This window comes from Pyrgilauda ruficollis, unplaced genomic scaffold (assembly GCF_017590135.1).
Source record: "Pyrgilauda ruficollis isolate IOZ18807 unplaced genomic scaffold, ASM1759013v1 scaffold47, whole genome shotgun sequence".
Taxonomy (NCBI): Eukaryota; Metazoa; Chordata; class Aves; order Passeriformes; family Passeridae; genus Pyrgilauda; species Pyrgilauda ruficollis.
In genome coordinates, this window is record NW_024526266.1 from 1,860,648 (window position 1) to 1,869,441 (window position 8,794).

The window sequence follows — 8,794 nt, forward strand, 5'->3', positions numbered from 1 at the left end:
AAGAAAAATGAGAAAATCCCACAATAAAAAAAAAAACCAAACCAAAACGGCGGCCCCAGCGCGGCGCTTGTTCAAGCTTTATTGACAGGCGGACAGCGCGGCCGCGCGTGCGCGGGGCGGAGTCGCGCCCTGAGGGGCGGGGCGGGGCGGGCCGGGCCGGGCTCTCCTCCCGCGCCCGACCCCGACACGGCGGCCGCCACCAGCACGGGCCGCGCCGCTGCGCCGCCCGAGGAGGACGAGCCGGGGGCCATGGCCGCCGAAGAGGAGGAGGAGGAGGATGATGAGGCCGGGCCGGGCTCTCCTCACGGAGCGGCAGCAGCCGGGGCTGCTGGGGGCTGGGGTTTTCTTCTTGTAGCCCTGGCCTCTAGCGTGGGCCAGAAGCTTCCAGCCGCGCTTGCAGCTGCTCACCCTGACACTACATCTGCTGGTGCACAGTCCTGAGGCACAAGTCTGTTGAGGAGCGGCCGAGGGAGCTGGGGGGGCTCAGCAGGCTCAGGGGAACCTTCTCGCTCCCTGCGACTACCTTACATTACAAGAGGTTGTGGCCAGGTGAGGGTGGGAATCTACTCCTAGGTAAGCAGCGATAGATTGGACATAATCTCAGACTGTGCCAGGGGAGGTTCAGGCTGGACATAGGGAGGAATTTTTTCATGCTAAAGGGTGATTATGTATTGGAATGGGCTGCCCAGGGAGGTGGTGGAGTCGCTGTCCTTAGAGGAGGAGGATGAGGCCGGTGTGGCGGCGGGCGGCACGGCGGGGTGCGGCGGGCGGCTGCCCGACATGCCGAGGCCGGGCCGGGCCGGGCGGAGCGGCCTCAGCGCATCCCCGTGCGCGCAGGGGAAAATAAAGTTCCTTCAGAGAAAAAAAAAAAAAAGGGGGGGGGGGGGGGGGGGGTCCCGGGGGCAAGGGCAGGGGAACTCTGAGCATGAACAAGCCCCTCAGCTGCTCTTGGAGGTGTTTAAGGAAAGACTGCACGTGGTGCATGGTACTCGGTGCCATGGTGTGGTTGACAAGGTGGTTTTGAATCATAAGTTGGGCTCAATGACCTCATGGGTCCTTTCCAACCTAACTGAGTCTGTGATTCTGTGATCTCCCTCAGAACACTGAGGGGAGGGAGGGCAGCCAGGCCTCAGAGGGAAATGTGCCAGGCTGTCACTCAGAGGCACTCCTTGCACTCCCTCAGCCCCCGGCACCACAGAGAGATCCTCTGAAGGGTGGGGCTGATGTGTCTCTCACAGGAGGTTCTTCACCTTAGATAAGTGCCCCAAAAGGCAGCTCTAAGCATGCTGAGCTTTATCCTGTGCCATGCAGCCCCACATGAAGAAATGGATCCACAGACCGAGGCCCATTGTGTGAGGTTCAACAAGTGCCCAGTCTGCACTTGGGTCACAAGAATCCCAGGCAATGCAACAGACTGGAGGAGAAGTGGCCTATGGAGGAGGACCTGAGGTGGCAGCACCCTCACCTCAAGTACCCTGTCTAGTTCTGGGCCTCTGACTGCAAGAAAGACTTTGAGGGGCTGAAGTGGCTCCAGAGAAGGGCAACAGGGCTGGGAAAGGGGCTGGAGGACAAGTCCTCTGAGGAGCAGCTGAGGGAGCTGTGGGGGCTCATGCTGAAGAAAAGGAGGCTCAGGGGGGACTTTATCACTCTAAAACTCCCTGATAGGAGGGTGTAGCCAGGTGGGCATGAGGCTCTGCTCTCAGGTAACAAGTGACAGGAGAAGAGGAAATGGCCACAACCTCAGGTCAGAGTAGGTTAAGGCTGGACATCAGGAAGAATTTCTTTATGAAAAAGGTTGTTAGGCATTAGAACAGGCTGCCCAGGGACGTGCTGGAGTCCCCATCCCTGGAGCTGTTCATGAAATGACTGGACATGGCACTCAGTGCTCTAGTCTGGGTGACAAGGTGGTGATCAGTCACAGGTTGGACTAGATGATCTTGGAGGTATTTTCCAACCTAAATGATTCTGTGATTCTGTGAAAGGTGTCTGGTGATGAGTGAACAGTTTTTCCCAGGTATGTGCCAGCTCTCTGCTGCCTGGGTGGGTGGGAATCCCAATGGTGAGGACCACAGCCTGTTGGGTTCCTGTTGCCCAACAGCAGGCCTGAGTTTTACAGAGCAAGGGCAGACCAGTTTCTACACAAGTTAATGAGTTAAGTGTTGATAAAGGATGCCCCAAAGATGTTTTGGGTGTTAGGAGAAATGTTGTCCCCAGACCCAGCCTTTTGCAAGCCAAACTGAAAAGTTCATGAAACACAGCACTTGTCAACTCCTTGGCTTGGCCAGAAGTCCTGTGGAGAGATAGCTGCTGTTCCCTTTAATTTCTCTTTCAACAGGCTATGGAAACATATTGCCTCCTTTGCATTGAGTAACTGTATTTTCTGCAGTCAGCTTTACTTGTCCAGAGTGGAGGAGGCAGCTGGTGAAACACTAGGGCATTCCCTGAGGAGGGTAATCCTAAACCCACGTGTGGGAAAACGCCCAAAAAGATCAGCACTGCAGCACTCCTCCCAGCAGGGACAGCAGAGTGAGCTGTAAAACCAGTTTGGGAGCTGGTAAAACTGGTCTGAGAGAGAGAAAAGGGTGCTTCAGGTAGGCAGTATTGGTGAGGAGACCTCCCAGGCATGCAGCAGGCTGGCAGGGATGCTGGATGACAAATGTCCCAGAGGCAGCACGGCAAAACACAGTTCTGAATCAGCTGGAGGTGCAGCTGAAGGGGTAGAGCTCTGGAGTGCTCCTCCTGACCTCCCCTCTCAGAGGTGCTGGAATACCATTGGGTATTTGCATCTGTAGGTTTACCCCTCCTGTTGGGAAAAATCACTGAAGCAGTCAGCAAAACCCAAAATGTCTCTGAGGAATTCAATTCAAGCCAGGAAATTCAAAGTTAGAGTCCCTGTGAGATCCAGGTCAGCAGTCTCACCTTTACAAGCTGACATCTGCCATTAGAGTCACTCCCATGATTTAACTCTTTGCTGCTGTTGTCAAAAACATTTTTAATATAGTTTTGGGGGCTCTTTTTGGTGTTTTCTTTTGGGTTTGGAGTATTTTTTTTAAAGCCTTTGGGTTCCCCTGCTTTCTGTAAATAGCTTTCTGCCTGGCAGGTCTCAATACTATCTCCATAAAGTCATTGAAGTGTAGTGATTCCCCTTGTTTGCAGTGGAAGCAAAAGAGAACTGCGGTTATTTAGAGCTTTCTTTCAGCCTGGCTGTTAGTGTCTGTGTGCATCTTATTTTCTATTGCTAAGAGAAAGGGAACTCTCATTTCCTTCTCTTCCAGAGGGATAAAAAACTTTATGGATGAGTGCCTACAATAGACTTTCAGAACTAGTAAGCAGTAGTACTGGCAATAGCACAGCCCCATGCTTCACACTGAAATACTGGCTGATCCTTGAAAAGTCTTGCTGTTGCCATTACTGACTGCTCCAGAGAGGATAAAATTACACAGGCAAAAGCTGTTAAAGATCAAATATATGAGCACTTATGCCTGTGCATAACTGGCCTTCACAACATCCCCTCCACCCACAGCCCTGGCAATGAGTGTGACTCCCAGCACTTGGGAAGATCTCCCTGGTTCCTGAGCTTTAGGATACCATTATGAGCTCTTGGAGATCCTCTGAGTGAATATCTTCTTTCCACTGCCCAGGTGCATCAGGAGCAGACTCTGGCTCCTGGAGACACTTCTTTCCTGGGGGTTACCTTGCATTACCAGATCTACAATCCATGTATGCAGCCTAAGGGAAGGTTAGATGCCACTTACTGAAGATACCTCTGTGTTGTATCAGGAAAAAGGACATGGAAAAAGTCTTCCAGTTTTAAAGTTCACTGCAGCTGGAACAGTGATGTGCCAGTTATCTTCTTGTTAGCACAAGATGAGCTCTAAGAAATAGTTTGATTTAGTCCAGATATCAACAAGACTGTGATTACTCTCAGTGGCCAGGGTAGAAGAGTGAAACAGGATAGATCAGCTGTGAGAGGTTTCTCTGTCTCCTCCAGTCAGCAGTGTGCCTTTGCACTGCCTGCGGGCCAGAATCCTGCACTGCAGCGCAATTCACAATGGGCTCAGGACAGAGGGGAAAGTCTTGGTGTGGGGACACCTGCACCCTCATGTAGCACACTCTTCATAGGTCCTGCTTCAGAGGATTGCCTGTGTTTCCTCACTTAGTCTTAATGGACATAGGTCTGCCTGCCTTCAGAGGTGTGTGAATCAAGCATGGAAAGCAAACATCACCTATTCCCAAGTAGCCTGCAACTTAGGCCAAAAACAAATCAGTTTCTTTGGGATAAGCTGTCTCCAGCTATAGTCCTTAGTGGTTATTTTACACAAAGAAACTGGTATTTCAGACAGATGTACCTTTTGTAAGACTGACTAGAGGAATCTGCTCTCTTTTCTGTACTTTTTAGCCTCTCAAGCCAGTCACTGACAATGTCCCAGCAAAGTATCAGTTCTGATCCTGTGCAAAGAGAGAAGACACACTACCATGGCATTAAAGGAAGGAGAAGCCAAGTACTGTCTATAGATGAATCAACTTTAATAGCTTTGTAAGATTCTGCTCTTTTGGGTACACAAACCCTACTTAATACAACCTCCGAGTTTGTGACATTTGCAGCTGCAGCTCCATTTACCTGCTCAACAAGCAGCTGCAGCCATGGTGTCCAAGTCGCAGCACAGCCATGGAAATCATTAAGGATACTCTGCATGGATCATCTTGCAGGGAGACTGAGATTTCTTCCACACAGAGTGATCCATGGGCTGTGTGTCTGGGGGAAGTGACAGTCACCTCCCAGGCTCCAGGCTCTGGATTGTTGATGACTCATTAGGAAAATTGCTTCTACTTCCGTTTCTGAGCCTGCTGCTGCCACCTAATTTCCACTGAGTCCGTTAGTCCATTCAGGAGCTCAGCAAACCCTGCTAGGGGCTGCCACCCTGGCTTGGGAATTGCTTCTTTGGAGGTTATTAGGGAACTTTATTAATAATCATTGCATTAACCTCTCAGCTAGTCGGTGATAGAAATGCCATTTCTTCCATTTTATAGCTGAGAAAAATGAAGCGTAGACAGATTCATCACCTGGTTACAGAGTCAATGGGAATTCTTAATGCTCCATAAATCTGAAAATTAGGCTGTCAGCAACTTCTGGAGTGAACCTGCAGCAAAGCCATTCAGGAGACCGAGTTCCTACCCATCATATGTCTCCTTCCCCAGTTTACTGGGAGAAACCAGGACACATCTCTGAATTTCAATTCCTGCAGCCAGGCACAGAGACATGGGGATATGGAGGGGATGGAGGAACACAGCTCAGTGCTTCCTGCCCACAGCAGACATCTCCTCCACAGCAAAGAGCATTGAGGAGGGGGCATGATGCGCTTAGTGACCATGCTTTGATACAGCTTTGGTACATGCTTTGATACAATTAGTTCAGAGGTCATATAGAAACTCAGGTATGTGTCTGGTCGCCACCTGAAACTTGACTCTAAAAGATTATTTTATTGTTAAAATATACAATTTAGGTTAACTCAGGCTGCTTGGGATATGAGAAGAGCAGGAGCTGTGGAGGACTGAGCTGGTTGGTTGTTTTTAAAATTTCTAGTTTAGTAGTGCAAAAGCAAGTAGTGCTAGGACGGAGGATGCTTAGAGACATGTGCTCTATTTAAGATTATACAGAGTTCTTAAAGATTTTTTCCAATGCTTTATAACACCACCTTTGCTACTTGCAAGATGAAATTTGATGCCTCAGCCTTAGGCTAGCTTCAAGCTGATATAGGGACTTTAAGCAAAAATGGTTTAACCCCTTTCAGAAGCCAAGAATCAGCAAAAATAAAATATTTAAATTTATTTCTGTGTTTGAAAAGGTCAGCTGTTTTAAAGCAAAAAAAAAAAAGGCAAGAGGTATACGGTAGAAGTGTCACCTTTGCACTGCAAACAATTACATCATTTTGGTCTTCTGAGGAGAAATTTTCACTTGATTGAACTAAAATGAGGTTAAAATAATTTGGTGATTCTTCTGTAATACTGAAATACTGTCTTCAAAGTTTCTAGGCTCTACAGAGACCTGAAGAGAAATGTCCATGGAACTGCGGTTTTAATATGTGTGCACTGAAGCAAAGCTACAGAGGAGCCTGACCTACAGCAGCAGAAATACCTGATGCACTGCTCAAAATTAGGGAATTCCCTTTACACAGGTAAAAATGATGATACCATCTTATTATTAGACACCACACTGTAACAGATGTGGCCGGGGGCAGAGTGAAGGTTCCCTTATGGCACATCCTTTTGCTCCAAGAGTGTTTGACCTCCTATTAGGAGTAGGTTTTCTAGGCAAATATTAACTAAACCCTCTGCTCAGTATAAGCGTGGATAGAGATGGTTTCTGACACACACAGGCTTGACCCAGACTCAGCTTGTGCAGCCCCAGGTTTGTCTTGGGATGCTGAAGCTCTGCCAAGCTCTCTGCTTCTCATGCGGTGCAGCAGCAAGGCTCAGCTGTTCCTTACCTGCTCCCATTGACACCCCTAAACCTGGCCAAACTCAGCCCCTCTTGTCACTCCCACTCAGCTCATACACCATGTCTAAATGCAACCACAACCTAATTACCTTCTTGTCTAACTATAATAATCATTTTCATACAGATGATTTAGTATCTTATCTCTGTCTAGGCTGATTTCTCTCCCACAAAATATGATAGCAATGATGTAGTTATGTGCCCTTACAGTATGGAACAAGTCTATTTAGTGCATTTGGGTCTTTGAACATGAGCATGTGCTGCTATCTCTGAAAGCTCCCTCCTTTATTATTATGGAAAGCAAAAGTCATAGAACCACAGAATTGTTTGTGTTGGAAGGGACTTTAATGACCATCCAGTCCCCCTTTTTATGGACAGGGACAACTTCCACTAGACCAGGTTGCTCCCAGCTCCATCCAATCTGGCCTTGAGCACTTGCAGGCTTGGGGCAGCCACAGCTCTTCTCTTTCAACAGAGAAATAGAAGAGAGGCAGCATCATGCCAGGTGTCAGGACCTTGCAGGCACAAGAAGTGTTGCTTGCCTTGAGCAGCCTCATCTGGGACCTCCACACACACATTCTCTGGCAGTTGGCCCAGGCACTGTATTTAAGGTAATCCTGGGACTTCTGTCCTCCTTAGGATGTAGGGTGATGACGCCTGACCCTCTCAATGGATGGGACCTGGTGCCTCTGCTGTTGGTAGCTGGTTTCCAGTCCTGTCTCCTCTGCTGCTGCCTCTGGATGGGCCTAGGACCTGACTCTTCTGCTGTGTCTGAGAGCTGGTGGACCCTGTTACCAGAATCCTGCCCTCCCTGCTTGCTCAGACTGGACCCTTTTTGAGGAGTGCCCTGCTGTGCTGGGGTTACCCTGGGCTCCTGGCTTGGCCCCTGCATGGGGCAGCCCTCAGCTCCTTGGCTGCGTCCACTGCCTGCTGTCTCTTTGCTTGGCTGGGTGGATGGCAGGTGACAGGGGTTAGTGCTGCAAGAATCCCCCCAAAAGAGTCAGCTCTTGGTTTGTGGTAAGCTGTAGATGGCTGGGAGAAAATCATAGAATCTTAGAATGGTTTGGGCTGAAGGGGACCTTAAAGATTATCTAGTTCTAACGCCCTGCTATAGGTACGGACAACTTTTATTAGCCCAGGTTCCTCCAAGCCTTGTCCAGCCTGGCCTTGAACACTTCCAGGGACTGGGCAACCACAGATTTTCTGGGCAACCTGTTCTAGTGTGTCACCATCCTCATAGAGAAGAATTTCCTCCTAATATCCCATTTAAATCTGCCCTTTGTCAGTGTGAAGCCATTCCCCCTTGTCCTGCCACTCCAGGCTCTTTTCCGAAGTCCCTCTCCAGTTCTCCTGGAACCCCTCTAGACCCTAGGGTCTTTCTGAAGTCTTCTTCAGGCTGAACACTCCCAGTTCTCCCAGCCTGTCTTCACAGGAGTTTATTTTCCTTTGGTTTTCTGCTTCTTTTTTAAACTAGTCCATAAAAAAAATTTCTGTGGCCTTGCTACCCCTTTTGAGTTGCTGTAGCAACCCTGCATTGCCTCAGTTGGCCTTTGCCCCCCCAGCCCTGTGTAAGGCAGGGCACAATTTAGGCTGTCATGGCCAAGCAGAAGCTTCCCTCATTGGGAAGGACTTCAGCCCAGGAGCTGAGGATGCCTTCATGGCAGCAACACTCTTACATGCTGCTTTAGCATCGGGCGATAGCTGGAGTAGGGAAGACAAGGTTTTGAGAGCTGCTTCTTCTCAGTACCAGCGCTTGCCATCAGAGGGCAAACTCAGCCCAAGTGAAGATGCTCCGTACCCGGTTGTAGCAGCCTGCTGCTTCCCAGACTCATCTCTGCGAGGTAATGACAAAGGCAAGAGGCCATTTACCGTCCTTCTCACAGAGGACACATGCAGCTTCCCATCTCTGCCTGCTGCCGGGAAGGGCTCTGCTCCCCGGCTCCCTCGAGAGCAAATCTTGCTCTGCAGGAGCATCCCAGCCAGCAGCAAGAGGCAAGGATGGTGCTGGAGCTTCAATTCAGAACAGTGTGTCACTGTGGGTCTCACTAAAGAAAGATGCAGGACACATTTTTTTATGGAGCAAAAAAGAAGATCCCAGTTTGTTCATACATCTCTTCATATAGAGTTTCAGAAGAACATCCCCTGTCTATCTCCAGTTGATCAGTAACAAGTTGTTACCCTGTATTGATCGGTCACTCAATCCCCCTGTGTGTACATGCAGAGAGAGTTGTTTGTGACATACTGTTTTCATTCTCCTACCTAACAGTGTAAAAACAGTTTATACAGGTGCCTAGTGTT

General features: G+C 49.2%; 1 protein-coding gene and 1 long non-coding RNA gene across 2 annotated transcripts in view; one reads left to right on the forward strand and one right to left on the reverse strand.

Annotated features, from left to right (window-relative positions):
* The window catches only part of COP1 (COP1 E3 ubiquitin ligase), a 123,019-nt gene extending 122,134 nt beyond the window's left edge, over window positions 1-885 (reverse strand). The window contains exons 1-3 of the mRNA XM_041479024.1: window positions 713-885; window positions 169-286; window positions 56-60 (exon numbers count right to left, since the gene is read on the reverse strand). Coding sequence (XP_041334958.1) covers window positions 56-60; window positions 169-286; window positions 713-782 — 193 coding nt within the window. The 5' untranslated portion in view covers window positions 783-885. The remainder of the gene's footprint in view (window positions 1-55; window positions 61-168; window positions 287-712) is intronic.
* Window positions 322-7,823, forward strand: LOC121359799. Its single transcript, XR_005956083.1, has 3 exons — window positions 322-549; window positions 6,027-6,176; window positions 7,136-7,823. It is a non-coding gene; the product is annotated as an uncharacterized LOC121359799 (long non-coding RNA).
* Window positions 7,824-8,794: the final 971 nt, after the last annotated feature.